The sequence below is a fragment of the Epinephelus moara genome, chromosome 11 (assembly GCF_006386435.1).
Source record: "Epinephelus moara isolate mb chromosome 11, YSFRI_EMoa_1.0, whole genome shotgun sequence".
NCBI lineage: Eukaryota > Metazoa > Chordata > Actinopteri > Perciformes > Serranidae > Epinephelus > Epinephelus moara.
Window position 1 is genome coordinate 1,942,851 of NC_065516.1, and position 23,751 is coordinate 1,966,601.

The 23,751-nt window shown below is 41.7% G+C and overlaps 3 protein-coding genes across 5 annotated transcripts in view; 1 reads left to right on the forward strand and 2 right to left on the reverse strand.

Moving 5' to 3' along the window:
- The first annotated feature begins 264 nt into the window (after positions 1–264).
- On the forward strand, positions 265–13,297 carry slc7a14b (solute carrier family 7 member 14b). Its single transcript, XM_050056469.1, has 8 exons — positions 265–314; positions 2,229–2,696; positions 2,870–3,106; positions 4,399–4,616; positions 4,709–4,855; positions 5,449–5,657; positions 5,744–6,528; positions 9,966–13,297. The coding sequence occupies exons 2-8, from the start codon at positions 2,396–2,398 to the stop codon at positions 10,340–10,342; spliced, it is 2,274 nt and encodes a 757-aa protein (XP_049912426.1). The 5' UTR covers positions 265–314; positions 2,229–2,395; the 3' UTR covers positions 10,343–13,297.
- A 949-nt stretch (positions 13,298–14,246) lies between these two features.
- cldn11b (claudin 11b) lies at positions 14,247–17,246 on the reverse strand. Its single transcript, XM_050056473.1, has 3 exons — positions 17,021–17,246; positions 16,604–16,768; positions 14,247–14,638 (listed from the first exon to the last, which is right to left on the reverse strand). The coding sequence occupies exons 1-3, from the start codon at positions 17,244–17,246 to the stop codon at positions 14,379–14,381; spliced, it is 651 nt and encodes a 216-aa protein (XP_049912430.1). The 3' UTR covers positions 14,247–14,378.
- A 731-nt stretch (positions 17,247–17,977) lies between these two features.
- Positions 17,978–23,751, reverse strand: part of si:ch211-230g15.5 (polyhomeotic-like protein 3) — a 49,412-nt gene continuing 43,638 nt past the window's right edge. For all 3 annotated transcript variants that reach the window (XM_050056463.1, XM_050056462.1, XM_050056461.1), the window contains 2 exons: positions 21,056–21,350; positions 17,978–18,811 (listed from right to left, as the gene is read on the reverse strand). In XM_050056463.1, the coding sequence (XP_049912420.1) occupies positions 18,657–18,811; positions 21,056–21,350 (450 nt within the window). In that variant the 3' untranslated portion in view covers positions 17,978–18,656. The remainder of the gene's footprint in view (positions 18,812–21,055; positions 21,351–23,751) is intronic.

Genomic DNA, 23,751 nt, shown 5'->3' on the forward strand with positions numbered 1-23,751 from the left:
CTCAGCTCTGCATACAAAGCATAAAGAAACGTCACCTGTGACAGCTGCAGTACAAACTTAACTCTCTCACACACACACCTTAACATTAGCTATTGTATCCTCCCTCTTATGAATGAATGATGACAGCCACACACACACACACACACACACACACACACATGCACACACCTGCCCACGCTCAGGTGCTGAATAATGTATCAGCTTGATCACATGGTGTCAGGTCTTAACACTGGCGTCTCCTCTCGTCACTATTTCCCACAGGTCTGCAAAGGACGTGGACTCAACCAGCACTTTCTCAGGAAGACACACAACCAGTGAGTTTATTACCTGTCTGCTCAGGCTTTAACCTGCATGTTAGGAGTTTTCATCAGCCACAAAGAAGGAAACTGTCAGTGCTCTTCACTCTCTTAAACCCAACCTGTTGATGTTGTTCATGTGTTGAATTCAGTTCAGGTGTTGGTTCAAATGTGAAGCACTAAGTTCAGATTTGTAGAGGCTACTTCAGGTCTGTATGTGGTTTAGTTTAGCTGCTAAAGTCGTACCTTTCCGTTGTGAAAGCAGATCCATGGTCTTCATTAATGTTTCAGAGGGGGTGTCTCGCTCTAGTGAGTGATGAGAACAGCTGATGGCTCACATCATGAGGCTGGGACAGGTATACCTACTTCATATTGGCCTTTTATGATTGCACAGTTTATTTACAGAAGAAATGATCTGGTTTTCTAAAATAAAACATAAAAGAATCAGTGCACCCACATTAAAAAAAACATGTTTTTGATTATTTTTTTCTTACCTCTTGTGATATCGAGCCATGCAAGTAGTTATGGTTTTATTTGTTTATTTTGAAGGTTTCCACCTCCAAACCAATACATTTGAGGCAGTCAGTCAAAGCGCTGAAAAATAACAATGTGACTGGGGATTAAAGGAACAGTTCACCACAAAATCTTAAAGGCTTGTTTTTCCTCTTCCTTGTACTGCTATTTATCAGTCTAGATTGTTTTGGTGTGAGTTGCTGAGTGTTGGGCGATATCGGCCATAGGAATATCTGCCTTCTCTCCAGTATAATGGAGCTAGATGGCACTTGGCTTGTGGTGCTCAGAGTACCAAAAATATAGATTTGAAAAACTCAGCAGCAATGTCTCTTTCCAGAAATCATGACCTGGTTACTCAAGATAATTCACAGACCTTGTTGTGAGTAGTTTCATGTAGGAACTATTTTCTCTCTACTGAACTACACCCGCCAACCATATCACCGTGCAGAAGGAAGTTTGCATCTACTTATGGGTAAGAGGCTTGTGCTCATGACAGTGTGAGATGTAAACATTATTGGAGTCCTTCTTTGGCTGAGCTGTGACGTTAGCTAGCTCACTGGTGCTAAGTAAGCTAGCAGTAAATGCATGCTTCCTTTTGCGCAGTGATAAGGTTGGCAGGTGCAATTTTTTTGTACCAGGCAATAAATAATAAATAAATAATGTTTATTTCTGCTGTAAAGTCTGGCATTTTAACATGGAGGTCTATGGGGATTGACAGGCTCTCGGGAAAGACTCAAAGAGTAGTTGGAGCAACCCAATATCACACAGACTGTCATGCTGTGTTCACACTACGAGTGACACACCAATAGCGTGACCATCTACATTATCGCTGAGTCACTTCTAAAGTGTTGCTTAAACGCTCATTAAAGTAGTTATGTCATGACGGGCTTGGTATGTCTGCTACTTGCTACAAAGCACCTTGACTGAACGCCATCAAAAGTTTGTATTTAGTCAAAAATGATCAGTGCTTTGGATCAATATAAGTCTCATGTTCACCACAATGCACATAAAGCTGGCCTAATGTCAGCTAACTAAGCTAAAAAAAAGTGTATCACAGCTAGAAAAAAAACATATAGTTGGCTGATCCACCTTCACTGCATCATTGCAGCACTGAAAAAAAGTTGGGGGCAGCTCAACTTGGGTTTGTAACGTGTCACGCTGGACTGACATTGCTGTGTCACCCATAGTGTGAACACAGCATCAGGGATTAGCTGTCTGCTGTTTATGTTCCCTATACAAAGGAAAAATGTTGTCTCACAAACTCTTGAGCTTTAGGCAAGACCAGAAAGGATGGCCTTGGTTCCTGTCACCATGCTTATGCCAATCACAGATAGCAGAGATCGAAGGACTTATTAATCTTTTTCATTGTGACACTGATACTTTGACAAAAGTAAATGATTTAAATACTTCTTTCCACAGAGTTTGTGTCCTCCATCTGGATCTGTGGCTCCTGAACAACAAACCTAACAAAGATAGAGGTTGATTAGGAGACTGATCATGGAACTGAGAGAATGATAGAGGGAATGGCAGAGAAAAGATAGAAGCAGTCAAAAACACACATCAACAGGTGATAAACAGGTGCAGCGATGGCGGCGTGGCTGGGCAGGGTGTCTTTGGGTGACGCTTTGTACAACATGTACTCTCGCCTGCTGCGAACCAAACCTGTGGGCTCCATGGCTCACAGCTCCGACGACCTCACAGAGCTCGGGGAGGGGGCGGCAGTCGGGCTCGCCAAGGTTCTGACCACCATGGACCTGGTGTCGCTCGGGGTTGGCAGCTGCGTTGGCACAGGGATGTACGTAGTCGCTGGGCTGGTTGCCAAGGCGATGGCTGGGCCAGGGGTCATCCTGTCTTTTATCATTGCAGCGGTGGCATCCATACTGTCAGGTGAGACAGCATGAGGTGACACAACAAAGCATTGTTCAGTGCATTTGTTGGGGACTATTTTCAGTGGTGGATTAATCCACATTTGGTGCTCTAGTGAGTAAGTGTGGCAGTAGGACGGTGTGTGGGGGGTTAAGTGTTTGGACAATCTACTGTAATCTAATTTTTGTCTTTAGGTGTGTGCTATGCAGAGTTTGGCGTCCGAGTCCCAAAGACAACTGGCTCGGCCTACACCTACAGCTATGTGACAGTTGGGGAGTTTGTGGCGTTTTTTATTGGCTGGAATCTGATCCTGGAGTATCTGATTGGCACGGCAGCGGGGGCGTCGGCTCTCAGCAGCATGTTCGACTCTCTAGCCAATCACAGCATCAGCAATTACATGATAACACACCTGGGCACGCTGAGAGGACTCGGTCAGTACTAGCCGTATGTTTATCATTTTTCAGCACATTAAGAGCAAATTAAAAGTCTGTTTTAGGCTGAACATGCTCCGCTACATATTTACAAATAACAGAAACTGATTTGTATTAGGTCTAAAGGAAAGAATTACCTAATTTCCTTTGGAAAAAGCAAAAAGCTGTAGTTGTCATGGGAACTATAGACTGGAACAAGAACCAAATAGTAAAGTTAAACAACTGACAATGACTGTAATGTACAAATGTATCAAGATTCACTTACATTACTAAATACAGTAAATACAGTTGTCTCACTCCAGTCCTTGATACAGTAGAGTTTATATACTTTGAGTATTACAGCCACTTTTGGGGGGAAGAATCCTGTTTTGTCAAGTAAGTTGTAATATTTTAAGAAACAAAAGTCAGATATTACAAGATTAATTGTTCATTTATAGCTTTATGGAAAAGGTCATAATATTAAAATAATAAAGTTCTAACTGTATGACAATAAATATATAGTTTGATTTATTTTAAGAATATAACATCAGTATGCTAACGTGCTGATGTTTAGCATACATAATGACTTGGGATGAGTATGCTAACATTCGCTAATAAGCAGTAAACTCAAAGTACAGCTGAGGCTGATGGGAATGTCATTACTTTTGTAGGTATTTGGTTATAAACCAAATTATTGGACACATTAAAAAAAGACTCTAAATGGGAAATTAAAGAGTAACTTAACAACAAGCTGAAAAGCAGAGTTTTGCTGTCTGCTCTGGGAAAAAGTTTAAAGCCTGTTAGACCTCTGAACGCACCTTGTACCACCAAAAGGTGTGGTTGGGTGTTAGAGACCTCATGGTGTCCTGGAGTCCACCCTTACATCACTATAACAGAGTGAGACGTTAAACCACGCGTGGGCGGCAAAGACAAAATGATCAAATTCATCTTGAGAGGAACATGAATTTTTGAACCAAATTACATTGCAATACATCCGTCAGATGTTGAGATATTTCAGTCAAAACCACAAATGAAACCCTCATTGTGGACTTAGAGGAAAATTCAGAGGATCACCAAAGTCAGTAGGATTCATCCTCTGGGGAACATGAATGTCTTTAGAGTAAGAGAGCGGTAATGAGAACTTGTCAAATTTAATCCCATCCATCATATAGTTAAGATATTTCACTCACACACACACACACACACACATGGACTTGACCACCTTCATGCCAAATATCAGCCAAAGAGTGAGGACCTACAGAGAGAGCTATAGAGCTTCTAGTCAAGTGCTGCTGTGTGTCTGTTCGTCTCAGGTAAAGGTGAGGACACATATCCTGACCTGCTGGCCCTCTTCATCGCCCTGCTGGTCACAGTGATCATTGCTCTCGGTGTGCGTAACTCTGTGGGCTTCAACAACGTCCTCAACGTAGTCAACCTCGTGGTCTGGGTCTTCATGATCATCGCTGGACTCTTCTTCCTCTCCGCCAGCAACTGGGAGAACGGCATGTTCCTGCCCTATGGCTGGTCAGGGGTGAGATATTCAACCTCTTTGGTGTTTTGTCACTTCTTTAAATCCTCAAACTGACTGAAATAGTGAATAAATGATCTCCTGTTGTTGATCAGGTGATGCAAGGTGCAGCAACTTGCTTCTACGCCTTCATCGGCTTCGACATCATTGCGACGACAGGAGAGGAGGCAAAAAACCCAAACACCTCCATCCCGTATGCCATCACCGCCTCACTGGTCACCTGCCTCACTGCATATGTGTCGGTCAGTACACAGTGTCGTGCATGTTCATAACACGATGGAGACAAGTTACAAAATCTCACCATCAAATAGAAGCATTTTGGTCATATTCATTTCTGTTATCTCCTGGGCAAAAATGTGTCAACAGATGCATGTTTTGCTCAAGGAAAGTTTTACAAGAATAAAACCTCAATGGATCAATCATTCCTAACAGGAAGAGTCATAACTGATCTTGCTAGCAGTTCAAGGTGTCCTCCTGTCAACAGTTTTACAAAAGTCTCTTTTAAAATGGTGGTCTATGGGGAAAATGCTTTTTGGGCTGCAGAGGATTTTGTCTCTGCAGTACAGCAAATGGGTCTTGTTCATTTTGCCATTTTGGTCTACGGCATTTAATAAAGCCTTTCAGAAGTCAAAAATGAACTGTCAGGTTTGAAACTAACTTGCAAACATTTGCAAATTGGTCTGGTGATGTCAGGCTAGTGAACTTACCAAGTATCTCCATCACCATTTGACCCTTTCATTTTTGTACATGGATAGAGAAGGACATACAGTGAAAACAGGTGGCCTTGCCGTCTAATGCAGGAGCCCTGAAGTTGTTACACATTTCCTCTGTATAGGTGAGTGTGATCCTGACCCTCATGGTTCCCTACAACCTGATCGATGGCTCAGCTCCACTCATGGAGATGTTTGCGGTGCATGGTTTCCTGTGGGGGAAATACATTGTGGCTGTTGGCTCCATAGCCGGACTCACCGTCTCTCTGTTGGGCTCTTTGTTCCCCATGCCTAGAGTCATCTACGCCATGTCCCGTGACGGCCTGCTGTTCAGGTGAGGAGGCACGAAAACACACAAACAAACACAGGTAGGATGAGGGTTTCATTTCCTGGCTAAATCTGTGATTAATGTGTCTGCAGGTTCTTGTCTCACGTGTCTGCACTCACACACACTCCCACGGTGGCATGCTTGGTGTCAGGGAGCTTCGCGGCCGTCCTTGCTCTGCTGGTAAGCCTGCGGGACCTGATCGAGATGATGTCCATCGGCACCCTGCTGGCGTACACTCTGGTCAGCGTGTGTGTGCTCTTACTGCGCTACCAGCCTGACGAACAGACTGACACACACCAGTATGATTCCGGAGAGGATGTAGTTGGCCTGAAGCTTCAGGATGACGGAGCTGTCCCCACCAAAGATGACCAGATGCTGATCGGAGACTCAGATGGTGACAGATCGGCGTCCTACCACGCAGGCGGGACTGAAGGAGAGGGGGACGACTCTGACTTCCACACAGGCCATGCCTCTCTACTGAAAAGGCTTTTGGGAGGTCATTACTACACCCTGCGACTGCGGCTCGGAATGCCCGAAGCGTCGGCCCAGCCCACCCCTGCCACCGGCCGCATAGTGACCAGATGCACCCTCCTCTTCTTCCTCACGTCCTTCCTCCTCTGGTCCACCATTATATTTGGGGTTGAGCAGGGAACTGGTGTCAGGGCAGTGTTTTCAGGCCTCATGGCCACACTGATGACTGGGTCCTTGGTGAAGCTTTTAATTATGATTATACAGCAGCCAGAGAGTGGGAGGAAGCTGCCCTACATGGCGCCCTGTGTGCCATTTGTCCCTGCAGCTGCCATATTGGTCAACAGCTACCTCATGCTTAAACTGTCTCCACTCACCTGGGCCAGGTTCACCATTTGGTGCCTCATAGGTGAGATGAAACATTCTTGATTATGGATATCAAATGCAGCATATATACGTAATAAGCTGTCTGGATATAGAAAATAATGGACCTAAGCTAGGTAAGGAGGAAATCTGGAAAAGGCAAAAAAAAAAATCTGTAGAATTTGAAAACACACCCCCCTCCTGCAGCTCCTTAGTCCTAAGTCCCTCCCACCAGATGACCACTGACGCTTCATACAGAAACCCAGTGTTTCCCATACACTGATTTCTTTAAACTTATTTCATTGTTTCCTTGCCTCACTCTCTCTCTGTTTATCAGACCACAACTGAGACAAAAATAAGCTGTTAGCCACCCTACGCTCCCTCTGCCTCGCTCCCGGCTATTGTGGAGTGCTTCCCCCGGAGAAAAGCTAGCAGCAACAGGAGATGGACCTTTTGTTGGCAGCTTGAATTTGACCAGCACAAACCCCCAGTGCCGGGTGTCACAGCGGGTTGGTGGCTAGCAGCAGCACCAGGTCTAACCTTTGGAACAGCAGCGACAGAAAGTGTGCTGATCCAGTAGGAAGTCAGGGCTGTCTGGTCCTCCCGAGCTGGGGTTTAGACAGGCTGGATTTGGGTTGCTGCAGCCTGTCTGTCTCCAGAGATGCTGGCGAGGCAGCCCGTTCTCATTCCCAACTCTTAGATACCGCCGCTTTGTCAGTGATTTTGGCATCAGATTTCGTTGTACAGAGGCACTTTTGGTGGCGGTATGATATGCATCGAGACAAGTGTCAATTGAGATGTTATCTGTGAACATTCAAAACTGGCATAGCAGGCTACCTAGGGTGTCATATTTTAATGTTTAGGTCCACTGACACAGCAGTAATATTTGAGTTTAGATGAAAATGCACTGGGTGAGGTGGTCTGTAGTGGCAGAGAGTGAGGCGGCAGACTCACTGTGAGTCAAGGCTCCAGCTAACATTAGCTACATAATTGTGAACATGAGTCGCAGCCTTGAGCCTTTGGCTTCTGTTAGTATAAGGCTAAACTAGCAACATTTTCTCTCCACCTCTGAAGTACTGACCCATGTTTTATTTTGTTTATGGTTAGACTTTCTTTTAGACTCTTTCTGATAAGTCTGCTTACTTTTTCGGGTTGCTATGCAACATAGGCAGTTATTGCCAATGCTGGAATACTAACTTTCTCTGCAGGATTCTGCGCCATTGAGTCAGGCTCTCACAGAAGGGACGTGCGTGTGCATCTGCATTTGTAGAACAGCAAATAGGAAGGTCTTCTCTCTGAAATGACCTGTGATTGGCCAAAGTTTCCTATCACATGCTAGATTTTCTAAAGCCTGAAAACAGTGCCAGGAGGAGGTGCAGAGGTCTAGTTGTCTCTCAGTTCACGTAAATTACAATATACTCAGAGGTTATTATGGGATTTTTGCCCAATGATGCCAAAATTGAACTGCCTACCCCAGCTTTAAGAGGAGCCAACTCCAGTTCTTTTATTTCTATAGTGGAACCTTAGAGTGCAATTTAACTATTAAACAAATTACACTAATAGAAAAGTAATAGAGGCTGTATTTGTTCATCATCTGTTGTCAAGGTGCGTTGATGGTCAGTTTAACCAATGGTTAGGTTAATCTGGCTGGTGAGACTTAACTAGTAAAGTAACCTGGATGCAATATAATTGAATTATAATTGTGGTTAAACTGTTTAAGAGTACTTTCCATAACATAACATAACTCATGGTGTTTAAATTCAGTGTCTGTGATTTAGAGTAATTTAAAAAGATTGCCTCTCCCACATGAATGGGTCTAAAAGATAAGAAATGACATTACAATACAACCTTTAAAAGACAAATCCATCTGGAAGAGGATTTAAGGCCCATGGATCTGTTTTGGCATCTGGTTTCAGTTCAAGAGTTGTGCCAGAACTTATTTTTAGTTCTTGTCTATCATATAGGCTCCGCTGTGCTTTTAGCTCTTCCTGTGGGTTTTTGCACAGTCAGCACAGTTTGAGACACCAGACTGAAGCCTATTTACACTGTGCTGGGAAGGTTACTTTTGAAATAGAATAGGTAACAGATCTCTAGCTACCCTGTAAAAAATGTAATGAGTAATGTTTTATGTAACTATTTTAATTACTTCATCAGAATAATGAAACTTATTACATTTGTCTACTTTTTGATTACTTTTCTTACAATGCACACTGGCGATTTGTCCAGAAATATGCCAAAAGAAGGCATTGCTGCCCGACTGAAAAGATGCAGAGCAACAGAATGAATGTTAAATTTTACATATATGTTTTTTATTGAATTTTTTTTTTTTTTAATGTAACCCCTTCATCATCACAAATATTTTGTTAAGTAACTGTAATCTAATTACATATTTTATCTGAGTAACTGCAACTGATTGCAATTGCATTTATTTTGTAATTTAACTCCATAATTCTGTTACATGTAACTAGTTACTATGCAACACTGTTTACACATGGTTTGTGCTGAGGAAAGTGTAAACTAGACATAGCATAAGATTGGATGTGGCTCTTGATGAGGGCTCTTCTGCGTTCATGGTGTTGATGTACAGCAGTCCAGTTGCCAGAAGAAAATGTTGGCGTTGTATCTTTCTGCAAACCATGAGTATGTGACATTTCCACCTTTCATTCATATGATCGCAGCATTTCTTTTTTTTTTAAAGATTATTTTTTGGGCTATTTTGCCTTTAATCGACAGGACAGGTAAGTGTGAAAGGGAGAGAGAGAGAGGGAGTGACATGCAGCAAAGGGCCACAGGCTGGAGTTGAACCTGGGCCGCTGCGACAACAGCCTTGTATATGGGGCGTCTGCTCTACCACTAAGCCACCGACGCCCCTGATGATCGTAGCATTTCTGAAGTGATGTNAGAGGGAGTGACATGCAGCAAAGGGCCACAGGCTGGAGTTGAACCTGGGCCGCTGCGACAACAGCCTTGTATATGGGGCGTCTGCTCTACCACTAAGCCACCGACGCCCCTGATGATCGTAGCATTTCTGAAGTGATGTAGGCTAGTATATGAGCTGACTTTGTCATCTGGAAGTGGAGGGGATGGTGGACATTGTGACACTTAGACGAGACACCAGCCAAGCTGCAGACCATTGTTAAAGACCAACAAACAACATCAGTTGTTTTTTGGCAAGTCATCACTGCATTTCCACCAGCTTTTTAGCCATCACACATGGGTGTGCTATGGTGACCTGCTGCTGTTTTCCTGGTGGCCTATCAGGCACAAAAAGCGGTTGTTTTTTCACAGAGACATCACTGCTTTTACAGGGTTGACAGCAGAGAGAAGAACATACTGTAGACCTAGGCTTTGTTAGATCTGCAGATTGTTGACAGATGACAGATGAGGGAAGAGTTTCCCACCTTCTGAAATTAATAATGCTTGCTAACCCTCCTCCAGCTGGACATTTTTTTTACCTGCTGTCTTTGTGTTTAACTGTCACAGGTTTGTTGATCTATGGTTGTTATGGAGTGTGGCACAGCACACTGGAGCTCAATGCCCGAGAGCAGCAGGCACACGCCAGCTCCTACCAGCGCTACGATGACCATCTTGACGACGACACCTTCTCCCCTGATGACAACTTTTACCCCCAGGAACAGGACGACAGACCTTACCAGGGCTGGTCTGCTCCAGAAGAGAGGGGATACCACAACCAGCTGCAGCAGGAGAATCAGTATGAAGATGGGGAGCAGTATCAGAGCCAGTATGAGGATAATGGTGACCAGTATGGATACCAGTCTGGACCAGGGGGCCAGTCTGCAAGCAGAGGCAGAGGAAGGACCAATCATGGCTTTGATGCAGGTGAAGAGGAGGACTTCTGAATTTATGACAGGATGAACTGAACTTTCAAAGTGCCGTCTACATGAGACACTAAATCAAATAACCTCCAAGAAAAAGTTACATCACAGGATTTTATTTTAAAATTTACAGGTGAGCCCCTCCCTCTGTCTGCTTAGTGTGAAAACCTGTTCTGAATATCAGAGGAGGAAGTGGGGGAGGGGATGCAGTGGACACCTCCCATCACAGATGTTTCACTGAATGAAGGCCGCAGCAGCTGCTCAACCCTCAGTTAATCGTTTGGTCTTTTTTTCACCTTAACAGTGAATCTCTACCACCATCTGTCTTGGTTCATACCTTCAGCCTAAATTTGCATGTTTGTATGAAAAACAGTGGTGTTATAAGACAGAACTTCCTTCCGTAAAAGACAAGATTTAGTGCTTCTCGTCCTACTCAAAATGTTCAAACGCTGCACCTTGAATCAATGGCTACCAATAAAATGCTGGCACTGTTAGGCTGTGTTCAGACCAACATTACCCGATTTCTTCTGTTGTAGAAGTTGTAAAATCCTGTCAAAGTTGACAAATCTCTGTGTAGTGTTATGGCATCTGACAAGCTTTAAATTCACAGATCGATTCCTCAAAGTGGACTTCTCTCCAGTATCTGAAAGAAGACGCCAACACCACCAATGCCACCCCTTGCATTGTTTTCGTTTGTTTTTGACGTGAATATCCTTTTATAAATGGGTTATGAGGCAATGATCAGCTCAGCATAGCTGCATAAAAGCCCCCCCTCTTACCTACTGTGTACAAGCCTAAATATGCACTGTGCAGTTCTATAATGTAGCAGAAAATAAGTAAATATCTGATCAAAGATATCAATATTAAAGGAACAGGAACAACAAAAATGTGATAGAGACATCCTCACTTTTGATCGAGCCCTTTGATTTTCCAAAGTAAAATGTTAATATCAGTCAATACAGAAGCTTTGGCTTTAGGACCTCCTGATCCCAGAGCTCATGGGACATGGGGACAGCAGAAGTCAGTGTTCCAACATGAAAGAGGATTAAAAGATGTATTTCGTCTCTACATCTTGTGACCATTCATGGCATCTCTGAGCATCTTAACTGCGGCTTTGTGAAGCCCTGAAAATTACTTTTGTGTTTGTTTGTTTTTTGTTTGAGTGAATGGTGTTTACAGTGAAAGAGTGTTTGTTCTATTTAGTGTCTGCAGCAGCAAATTGTGTTCATGTGTGTAACTGAAAACAGGGGTTGCAGGAATAAATGTCTCATTTTGAGAGAAATTATTTTTCTAAGACTCTTAATTACTGAAAAACTTTTATTATTTGTAGCACCAGCCAAAGATCATACAATACAGGTGCATAGTTGATACATACTGGTTACACTGTTAATATGAAAAGTTTAAAATTGCAAAAGGTTATACAGTTATTAGTACATAAAACAATATTTGTATGGGATTAAATGAGAGCAGGTAATCTTAGTCTTAATTCTCTGTACTTCAGCCAATATTCTTAAAATGTGTTCATGCTTGTTATTAAAGTGAAAACAGACAATTTTTCAACTTTTCCTTCGCTAGCCTTTCCAAGTGGTATTATTATTGGCACTGCTGTCACAAAGACAACCAGATCACTTTCTGTTTTCCTCAGAGCCGAGCAACTACAGTTTACCTAACTTAACTACAGTTTACCCAGTGGCATTGTCAAATATTCAACCAGCTGTCTGCTTATCAACTCCTTGATTGTAGTTTAGTGACTGCTTATGTCAGAAAAGCCATCGCAAGAAAACAAGTTCTTTGTTTAGGTTATTAAACAAAGAATTAATCTTAGATGTTTGTTTGTGGCTGCTAGGGTTAGTGTTACCTTGCGTAGCTGCCATCAGCAACATTGATAACACTACCAGCCAGAAAGTTATTTGTTTCTAACTACCAAGGTCAGTGCTAACGTAAGCAGCATGGCTAACACTAGCAGTTACAAACAAACACAGATATTTTGGTGCGCTCCATTTGCAGTGGGAAGTTAGAATTTTGGAGTTCCCAGTTGAAAAATCTAACTGGAATGCCCCCTTAAGTCGGATTTCCAACTCAGAGAGTCTGGGACCCTCACCCTGACCTTGAAGTCCAAGATGGCTGCTCCGCGCATCAACAGTAGTGAAAGCTGTATTAATATACTATTAGCACCTCCGTCAGCGCTGACAGTGCTGTCAGACTTCTATCTGTGGACATGTTGCTATGGTGTTTGTATGCAAAAAATACAGTGTAACAAGTTGTCATCAACTGGTATTGCTAACAATGGCTAACTTGGCTAGAACTGGTATTGCCAACAGCATCTTGGTTGGTTTTCTGACTTGCACTGGAACATGATCAACTTGGGTGTGACGTCATTCCCAGCTCCAACCTAAGACTTCCGAGGTAAATAGAATGCAGGAATTGTTTTTGGTTGCCACGGTGAGTGTTAGCTAACATAGCTGGCGTAAGCAACATGGCTTACACTACTAGCCAGAAACAAACACAGCTGTTCCAGGAACAAACCAAGAGTTTTTTCAGTTGGTCCTGGCATTAGTTGTAGCTCCTGGCTCATAGAGTGCCCCAGGAATGAGCCCTAAAACCCAGAAATGACTTAGAATTTTTACACTCCTGGTTCCCTTGTCTCAAAGGGGTCCATCTCATTGGTTCGACATCCCATTAGTCCGACTGTCCGCGGTGCTAAACGGCTCGCGGAGGGCGTATGGTGCGGCGCGACCGGCTTGAGGCGGAGCAGGCTCACGGCTTATAAGTTTGTCACTTTCTTTTTCATTTTAACCCACACCATGATCTTTTCCTGACCCTAACCAAGTGGTTTTTGTGCCTAAACCTAACCAGACCTTAACCACAGGGCATCATGATGATTTCGGAACGGACTTCGGAACAATGAGTTTAATATGGTCGAACCAATGGGCTGTCGAACCAATGGGCAGTTCCCGTCTCAAAGTCAGTTTTTTCTAATGGGTTTTTGATTTGATGCCTGAAATAGTATCTGTGGTTAATACAAGCTTAAGAGACGTTGTTTTGTTCTACGACATAAAATTCGTCAGTAAATACCCCACTTGTGGGTCTTGACTTTTAATGTGTCTTGAAAAAGGTGGTTGCTAAGAATTAGTTATTATTAGAAATGAGATGACAAAACCTCATCACACCGCAGATTTTCAGCCCTTTTATGGTGGCGATGTTAGTCATTCAACCATGGTGTAGTTCACATATAGCCTAATGTTAGCTTTTTAATTCTGCCAATTGCATTTGGACTTCAGAAATTATAAAAGAAGTGTTCATTTGCAAAGATTAAGTTGCTGAACAAAATATGTAACTATCATAAACATTTGTTTGGCACAGATTTTTTTTTCCTGCAATAATCCAAAATCTAATGGAAAAATCACATAGGCTCTTTGAGGAGGTAACCAGGGCAATGCTAACTTCTGCCTAAGCTTACAGAAAGAAGTTATCCCCGGAGCTCTATGTTTTCTTGCTTCCCAATTTAAACTAGATACTCAGACCTCAGTGCTATGATAAAGGCAGAGTAAAAAGCCAGTAGTAGTAATAAGTAGGCAGGTATTGTTTCTTACTTATTTAATATTGTGTTGTAAAACATTATAATTTTCCCAGGAGATTGTACCCAGTGGCAGACAGAATTGTAACAGGGAGGCTTAAAGGGAATCAACCTAAACACTGATGGTGTCATTATTCTATAGCATTGAGAAATCAACATCTACTTCATAATGATAAGTTAAAGCAAAAAAAAAAAAATTGTCTATTGCCACTTTAAAATCTCAAGTTCTAAAATGGCAGAATCTCATCAACACATACAAGCAACAGTTTGCTATTTCAAAATTATGTAAAACTGTAAAATCTGCATAAAGACAAAAATTCAACCAACCAATGAGATTATTTGTGCCTCAGTTCCTGTAGCTATGATTGGCTCCTTGCTGCCCTTGTGCAAGGCACTAAACCCCAACATGCTCACGTCTTATGAGTTGGATCAGCTAAATCTAAAAATTGCATATAAAACAAGGGACAGACAACCACATCTTCTTCACACTCGTGCACTCTTGGCGTGGTTGGCGGGGGGATCCAGCGGCGTGGCAGTACCCCCCTGCCTGGAGTAGTAGAAGCTGTTGTCCCTGCTCGGGGTCCCAGGGTCGGTGCCGTAGCAACACAAGATAATTGACCCGCCCAGGAGACAGAGAGCAGTGCCAACCCAGCCGGCGTATAGAGAGAAGCCAAATGACATCAGACCCTCATCTTGGTGAGCACCGATGGGAAACCAGACAGTCGATATGATGCCAAACACAGCTGGAACAGATGTGAAGACGGAGGAGTTAGAGAGGACACATTTATAAGGATAGAAGTTAAAAAGAAGGGTTAAAATGAAACTTTCTTGGGCCTTTAGTCACATCTGGACATGGATTCACTGTCTAAAGCACTGTTTGCATGAGTATGGTGTCTGTATCTGTATCTGGCTGTCTGTCCCTGAGGCTGTTACAGGAACTACCTGTCTTGCCCCACAGGAAGGAGCCCAGTCTGGCAAATGAACCCGGGCAGGATGAGGCCTGGTCGGACAGACCCTGACCCTCCTTCCTCCCTCCTGCAACAGCTGGGAAAGACCCGAGTACTGAACATCCTAAAATTACTGTCTCCTGAGACAAAAACTAATGTCTCCTTAAAACCCTCTACATGTGTCCTCTAAAAACTAAACATGTCTCTTTGAACCAAACCGGTTCTCTAAAACCCAAAATGTCACATAACATAAATTAAAAAATAACCTAAATTACTGTCCTCTCAGGCTGTTCTCATCCCCAGGTTGTCAAATACACTGTGTCATGCCCCTCAGCACGTGATGTTGATGGAAAGGGGACCCTTTAGCATCTGTATGAGATGCAACAGGCTTTCAGCTAACTTCAATGCAATACTGAGAGAGCAACTGATGTACTATAAAGAGCAAGAAAGTCTGCGTAAGGTGGGACACAGGGGAGGTTGATGACAAACAGAACAAGACTTTCACCCAGGACGTTTCACCAACAGTTTGTGAAACCAAAAGTCAGTGTTGTTTTAACATAAAAGTATGGTCATCATGCTTTCACGTCACTCATTTGATGTATTTACGTCACGTAGGCAATTTATTTTGTTGCCTCAACTTGACTGCTGTTTCCTACATTGACAACCACATGCTCATGTGTTTCAGCTGTGCGTCACATTGATATACTAAAGGGTGCCTTGTGTGTCACTACCAGACGCCAAGGCACAAGACAAAGGGTTTGTATTGAAGACCTGGCAATGATAATGGTTGGTCCTTTTAAACCAAAACTTTCCTCTAAATCAAAACTACCGTCCTCTAAAACTAAAATTGTCCCCTGAAACCAAAATTACTGAAATAATGTCTTCTAAAATGTTCTTCATATCATATCATATCATATCATATCATAATCCATTATTTCGTGGCATGCATTTCCTCAGTGTAATTTTGGTGTTACCACAGGGGGGTGCAAAAGACAGATATTTTGAATTTCTACTCACATTGGCAAACTATTAGACAATGGCCCCCTCTGTAGTCATTTAACCTCGTTTTGTATGGTTGTTTTGCATTCCATTGTCGTCATCATGCATCTTTTTGTGGTTTTGTGTCTCTTTGTTGTAATTTTCTATGTGTCTTTATCGGATTTTGTGGGGTTTTTTGGTCATTTTGTGTGTCTGTTCTTGTTTTGCCTCTTTTTTCTGGTTACTTTGCAGTTCTTTTGCATCTTTTTGTGGACTGTGATAGGTTACCCCGTGGCCCGCTGACCATTTCCTAAGGCACAATGAAAATGAACTGATTCACACTGGGATTTTAATTAATTCATTTATTGTAAGGTAATTTAAATTTAAATGAGATACCAGAGTGAATTAAAAAGCATGCTTGTTTACTGCATCCCTTGGACCCCATTGACAGAGGTCCGAGCTAATTATTTATATGCAAAAAATTAATTAATTAAAAATAAATTAACTGGCCCCTGCCCTCCTGTCATTTTGCAGAAATGGTCCCCGGGCAGAGCAAGTTGAATATCACTGCTGTAAAGCTAACTGATAATCCAATATTGCCCCAAAAGCACGGAATTGAACGAGTGGACCACTCACAATGTAGGTTGCCTCACTGGTAAAATGAATGACTGACCCCATCAGAGCATGAAACATAAAACATGTACTCCCTTATTGTTTTAGTCTTCAGAATGTGTGTGTGTGTGTGTGTGTGTGTGTGTGTGTGTTGGGGAAGTCTCCTCTCACCCATGATGATGAAGAGGATGCCTCCCACCCGGGCGCGTCGCTGCTTGACGGCAGAGTTGTCATTCTGCAGCCGCACGCAGGGCATCGACATGAGCACCAGCAGCATCGCGGGGAGACCGAGGAGACATGCGCAGATCATCAGGGCACGAGACGTTTGGACGTAGGCTGAGAGAAAAGGAGAGAGAGAGAGAGAGAGAGAGAGAGAGAGAGAGAAGGGGATGGGGTTACAACTGAAACATGTGGTACTTTTACATTTTTGATCTAAAACGCATAAACTAAAATAATAGAAAACACACTCTGACTTAAAATGAGAAATGCTCTCACGCACAAACTAATTAATATTTTTATATATACTGTCATTAATGAGTGTGTGACACAATAATCTATCCCCCAGTAAATCTGTCTAACCCTTTTTACCTGGCAGGGTGAGGATCTGGTTGAGGGCCACGCAGTGATAAAGCGCCGGAGAGATGACGCACTCTGCCCAGAGTCCCCGGGAGCCCAGCTCGTCCATACGGACGCAGGTGGCCACCGTGTAGTCGCAAGTCCGGACCCAGTCGTTGGTGGCCGTGGCGACGATGATTCCGACCCAGCCCGCACAGCTCGCTGCGCTGCCGGTGATCTGCCTGCACATGTGCGCCATGGAGCCGCCGTGCGTATTTACGCGCCAACAAAAATCACACTCTTTTAAAAATGCGGGATTCTTTTAAACAGATTACAGTGTTTTGATATGTTTCTCTCTCTTTCTGCAGTTATATGAAGTCTTTGTCCAGAGACAAAAAACTCGTGTGGAAACGGATCCAAAACGGAGAGGTTAAGTTATATTTATGTTCTCTGCCCAGTTTATAAAAGATGAAAAGTTGACCAGCAATATTCCAAAATATCTCTGCAGTCTTCACTCAAAACAGTTAGGATATTATTCTAAATGTTATATTTTAGATCAGAATCCTGATAAAAAGGTATAAATTAAAAAATAATCCTGCTGCGTCCCGTTAACGCGCCCCAGGCTGATCCGCAGAAAAATGCCTAGAATAAGATTTATAATAGGGTGTGGTGAAAAGCATACCCTCCAGTCCAGACTTCAAGCCAATCAGAGCGCATGTGAGATCCTAACCTAAACCAGATATGGAGAGACAGACAGACAGTCTCAACACAGAAAAACCTAAATCCACGAGAAAAGCAGCAGATACAGATTGACCTGGAATATTTGGCTCAAGTTTAAAGTTTTGGATGTCCGGAAGGAACTTTGTGACATGAACTCAAATCAGTTTATTTAATAAGACACAGAATTCACTCACCTGCCTCACCACGGCCCTCTGCTGGTGTAAAACACGTCATTTTTTATTTCAAACAATAACATAAAACAATCATCTTGATTAATTATTCATTTATTAAATAATTTCAAGCATGATACCATAAAAATGTGACGATTAAAGACACCAGTCTCTACCCTGATAGTGACTTTTTTTTAATCCACAGACATGTTTTTGTCCAGAATATAGTGATATAAAACATTAAACTTTCATTAATCACTTACAAAGTCTACGTATTGTTATTATTTTTTTTACACACACCGGTTATGTTAGCTACTGGATAGATTTGTCGTTGACGTCACGTTCTAAAAAAACTAAATAGACAAATTTTATATATTAAATGTTCAAAATCCTTCATGAAATAGCTCAAATTTACACTCTCCAGCGGCATGTAAAATGTACACAAAGTTACAAAAATCCCCCCTGGTCTCCTGCTACAGTCAGAGGGCCTAAAACGGATGAAATTTCCTCTGGACTCTGGTGTCTTCTCGCTTCTGTTCCCGTCTCCTAAGGCCACACCTCGATTTATAATCTCATAAATTACCGTGAATCTCTTTTTGTGACTTTGTTCTGTCATCCTTGGTGTCAGCTTTTGTTTTTCATGAAAACTTCCTCCTTTCTCTTCTCCTCTAATTTATTCCATTCATCTCTTCTCCAGCATCTTTGTTGTCAGTTTGCCTTCCTCATCACACCCCGACTCTCTCTTTTTCCTTTGTATTAGTCTGTTTTTTTTCACTCTCTCATTGGTTTTTCAGTGCGTTGATGTGAGCGCATATCTTGAGAGCCGGCCCCAGTTTGATATTCATGCTGGTCATCAGGTGGTCCTCAGTCAGCAGCAGCAGAGCTTGACCATCGATCTCCTGCAGCCGAAAAGCCTCGGCCACATCGCTGCAGCCTGAAACACAAAGATTAAGATGAGTTCTGGGCTGAAGTCATCTTTAAAAATACATCTGTCCACCTTCTAAACCCCTTATTCTGGTCAGGGTCACATATCAGCAGTTTGATGAATCCCCTTCCCTGTTTCAACATAACAATAATAAGTGCTAAAAAGACCATAAACACCCTTGAGTCATGGGCAGATTATCAGACAATGGGCCCCTGGGCATCTCTCCTACATAGGAGCAAGACACACAGACTGTCTTTGTAGTCATTGTGCATCTTTTTGCGGTTGTTTGTGTCTTTGTGGTTTTGTGTTTTTGTTTTTAGTCAGTCTCTTTGAGATCATTTTGTGATTCTTCAAAGTACAATTCTGCCCCTGTGCCCATTCAGTAATCCATTCATGCATCAAATAAAATTTTCATTGGTCCAGTTCATGTGATACATTTAGCAGTGACTGACAGGGCTAAGTGTCACCATGGCCAGTAATATAACTAAGTTTTGGTACCAAAAAAACACTTTCTAGCCTTACTTGGAGAAATATAAACATATTTTTTCACTAATCCTCTTTAAACAAATTAAAGGTTCTCAGATTTAAATGTTTGTCTGAAAACCCTACAAGAAGCTTGTGTAAATAAAACAGTGTAAAATTAAATTGGTTGATTGAAGAGATCTGACCAGGCAACTTTACTTGACAGTTTTTAAAACTCTGTGCGACACATTTTGGTCCTGCATAAAAAATATTGAGGCTTCCTAAAAAGATAACCATGTGAACGCAGACACCTGGTAAATATGACACGCTCACATCATATTTCCTTTACAAGTTGGCAAAGACCGGCCTGCATTATACAACTGACTGGCATACAGTAGTCTGTGGGATAGGAAGGCTGCTGCTCTCAGCTTTGGAGCAAGAACCACATTCCAAGATGGTACCTCACTCATTCCTATGAAAGCTGCTCACTTGGTGCAAATGTAAATTCAGAAAAAAAAATAAAAAATCAGACTCCTGTGGGCATTTTGGGGAGTCCTTCTATGTTTTGAGGGATCTTTGAGAAATGGAAAATTGACTATTTAGACTTTTCATTTGGAGTCTAAAAAATGTATATATGTCATTCTAAACTTAATTTAAAGGAATAGGTCATCCCGAATATGATCATTTGTATATCACTTACTCACCCCATGTTAAGTTAAATTCCTGAAGACAACTTAGTTGCATACCTCCATGGTGAACACAGAATGCCCACTGTTCCAACAATCACAAACTTAACCCTTAATTCACCTGGTTAGTGAAAATATGCTGGCCCTATACATGCTAAAATTACTGCTTATTTTAATGGAGTCTGGTGGGTTTGATGATGGAGACTTTGGGGCTGTTTCTGGTTAAACAAAAAGGATTTTACTCTTTAACAAAAAGGTCTGTCTCTGTAGGGATCCATTCTACAATGTTGTCAGACACACACAATAACAATCTGAGCCTGTCAGTGTCAAAAACAAACACTTTTAGTGGACGTACATTAACAGTGCACACAAGGATTACATTGCAGCCTGTTTTGTCTCGCTTGCTGGACCATGTTCAAAAACTGCTGTCTGCATTAGTCACCTGACACAAAAAGGGTTAGGGTCGAGGTTGGAAAATACCAAAATCACCCTTTAACTGACAATGAAAATAATCTTTAGTTGCAGCCCTACCATGCAGGCATGTGAGAAAAACAAAGCTTTCTTCACGAATTCAATGTAACATGGGGTGAGTGATTGATATACAAATAGTCATTTTGTGGGTGAAGTGTTCCTTTAATAAATGTCATTTTAAAAAGATGATTGAGCTTAAAAGAGTGATGAGTGATAAAGGGGAGTCAGTGTTTTTAAAACAAGACCTAAAACCTTCAGAATAAAACCATCTTTGTTTCTGAAGTGAGCATGCTGATATTTACAGATTTTAGTTTTGCTGTGTTTTGTTTTTCTTCCAGATGTGTCTCAGTGATGTCACTCATGCTGACAGCCGGGTGGTTAAAAGTATGCACGTTACCTCAGCCAGTGGTTAATTACTGCGTTTGCAAAACACTTAATTGGATGAGGGGCGACAGAGAAGCTGTGCATGAGTCCCCGTCATCTGCTGACGATTAACACATTTGAGTGTTTGTATAAATCAAACTAACGGCTTTAACAGAGGCTGCCAGTTCACATGGCGTCGCAGGAGGGCCTCCCCATGTGAGTATTTATTTATTTAATATTGACATTAGACAAGACATTAGTGAGAGTTTACCTGGCAGTGTGTGTATGAAGGCAGTTACTTCCTCCACACTCCACTGGGAGGGTGCCGGTTTGAATGTGGTCGTGGGTGTAGAGGTGGTCAATGCAGGTGCAGACGCCCTCCTCGCTCTCCGCGCTGCCCGGCGCTCCATCCTGGCTGTCATGGCAACAGCAGGATCCTCCTCCCCGTCGTCATCATCTTCCTCCTCCCCTCTTCCCTCCATGTCCTCCTCTTCCTCCTCCTCTGCCGCCGCTGCCTTCTCCTTCCCCTCCTTCTCACGCCGCCCAGCACTCCAGAGATCACGAGGCTGCAAGGAATCAAAAGGAGAGGACGAGTGAGTTCATCGATAACACTATATAGTAACCATCAGTAACAAATTAAGAGAAGAATATGAAAAAGTAAAATATAAAAGCAAGTACTGCAACATAAATCTAATTCAAAAAATGACAATAATAATATGAAGAAAGTTTGTACAATGTTTGCTTCTTAAAAGTCTGAATGAACAAAGTATTGATACATCAGTGTAAAAATATTCCAGTACAAGTAAAAATCCTGTATTATCAGCTAAATGTACTTAAAGTATCAAAAGTACTTGTTTTGCAGATCAAATGGTGTGACTGATGTAATAAATAACATTATTAATACTGGTGCATCAGTGTTAGAGCAGCATGTTGCTGCTGTAGCTGCTCCAGTGAAGCCAGTTTGAACCACTTTATAGACAGATTAGTCCAGTGGTATAATCTTATAAATTCAAAATAGGGCAAATATTTTTTTTTCTGGAATGACTGCAATTCACATTCATAGTTATGCACCAAAACACCAACGCAAAATCCTTGTATGTGGAGAAATTACTTGCCAATAAATTTGATTCTGATATTTCTGATGTAAGTAGGCTGCTTAAGAAAATTCCTCTAATGACCACCAGAGGCTGCTGCAATAAACTTTCAACTGCATTAAAGTAAATGAAACATCAAATTACTCCAAAAAAATCAGTAGGTAATTTCAGCTTTGTCTAATCAGGATTTTTCAGATACTGAGGTCATGAGTATCTGTAAATATTTACCAAATACCACAACTTTAGGTCTCAAACTTAAGTCAATAATTTATTTTTCACATTTTATTTATTAAATTAATAATAAAATTAATCCTGAACAAGAGTAGTCAAAACGATACATACTGAGTCTAAAAAATACTGTCATCAAAAGTCAGTATTTTAATTGTTGAGTTGTTTTTTTAATTAAAGGAGCTATATGTAAGAAATCTAAAGCAAATAGTTGTAAAATCCTCCTAATATGTCGCAGAGACTAAGGAATAATGTTCATATAACATACTGATCTCACCGACAANGCCCTGCCATGGCAGCCGCCCATGGGCAAACAAATCAGTCTCCAGCGTGCCGCTGTCCAGCAACCTCGAATCTGGAGGGGAGGGGGGGCGGACACGACTCGCGGCAGTATTTTGAATTTGAGTGCAGTAACCGTTTTGGCCACATTCTTACATACAGCGCCTTTAAGAAGATACTCTGGCTCATATAGGAGGAGGTTTTATGTCTCAGCCATGGTGGCTATGTTCCATCCAGCCTGTAGAAACTACACCAAAATGACTGCGAGGCTATAAAACAATGCTCCAAACTCCACATCCGATAAGTCACTGGTGCTCTTTAACACCTGTGTGAGAGGACTGAGATAGAAACAGTGTATTTTGATGAAAATATGAGACATTTTAGAAGTTTTTGTGGATGTTTGAAAACTTTTACACTGAAATAATGAGTTCTCAAAAAATGTAGCTCCTGTGATTGTGAGCTGACCACAAACTGCAAACTTCTTGCTGCTGACTATGAAGACCTCAACAGGTGAGTGTTTAATAATCAACTAACATTAAGGCACGTTAACATGTTGCAGTGTAGGACAACGTGCTAAACATTACATGGTAAATGTTAGCATGTAAGCCTGTTTACATCTGTAGTGACACTGATCTCAAGCTAAATATTACCTGCTAACATGCTAAAACTTTGAGTTGTTTTATTGTCTGTAACTTCTCATGTTCACACAGGATTAGTGTTGACATGATAAACGGATGAATTAACTAATAATTAACAAAAACAATTTTGAAAATCTGTCACAAAAAAATCCTTTCTCATGATTCACTTGTCACAGTTTTTCTTTGTTTTAGCTTTTAACATCATCCTCTGGTCTTACCCAGGACATAGAGCCTCTTTACTTGTAGAACACACTCAAGCAAAGGAAACAAAAGTGATGTATTGTTCCCAGGATCAAGAATAACAACTACCAGCATCTTAAAAGTGTGATTTTGCTGCTTTACTTTGTTTGACATCATTTTAAATTACATATTTGTGTTTTGGACAAAATAAGTCATGTGAAGACGTCACCTTGGGCTTGGTGTCTTGAAATTCTTTCAGTTGACAGTGATGGAAAGTAACTAAGTACATAAAGTCAGGTATTGTGCCTAAGTACTATTTGATATACTTGTATTTTACTTGAGTATTTCCATTTTATATTTCTACTTTACTACATCTCAGAGGGAAATATTGTACTTTTTACGGCATTATATTTATTTCCAACTGAGGTTATATTCACTCACTAGTATATACTATACTTTATATAGAAAGTATCTAAAATTGGATCCATATTGATGAACATTAAAGGAATACTTGACCAGCAAAATCACCATTTGTGTATCAATTACTC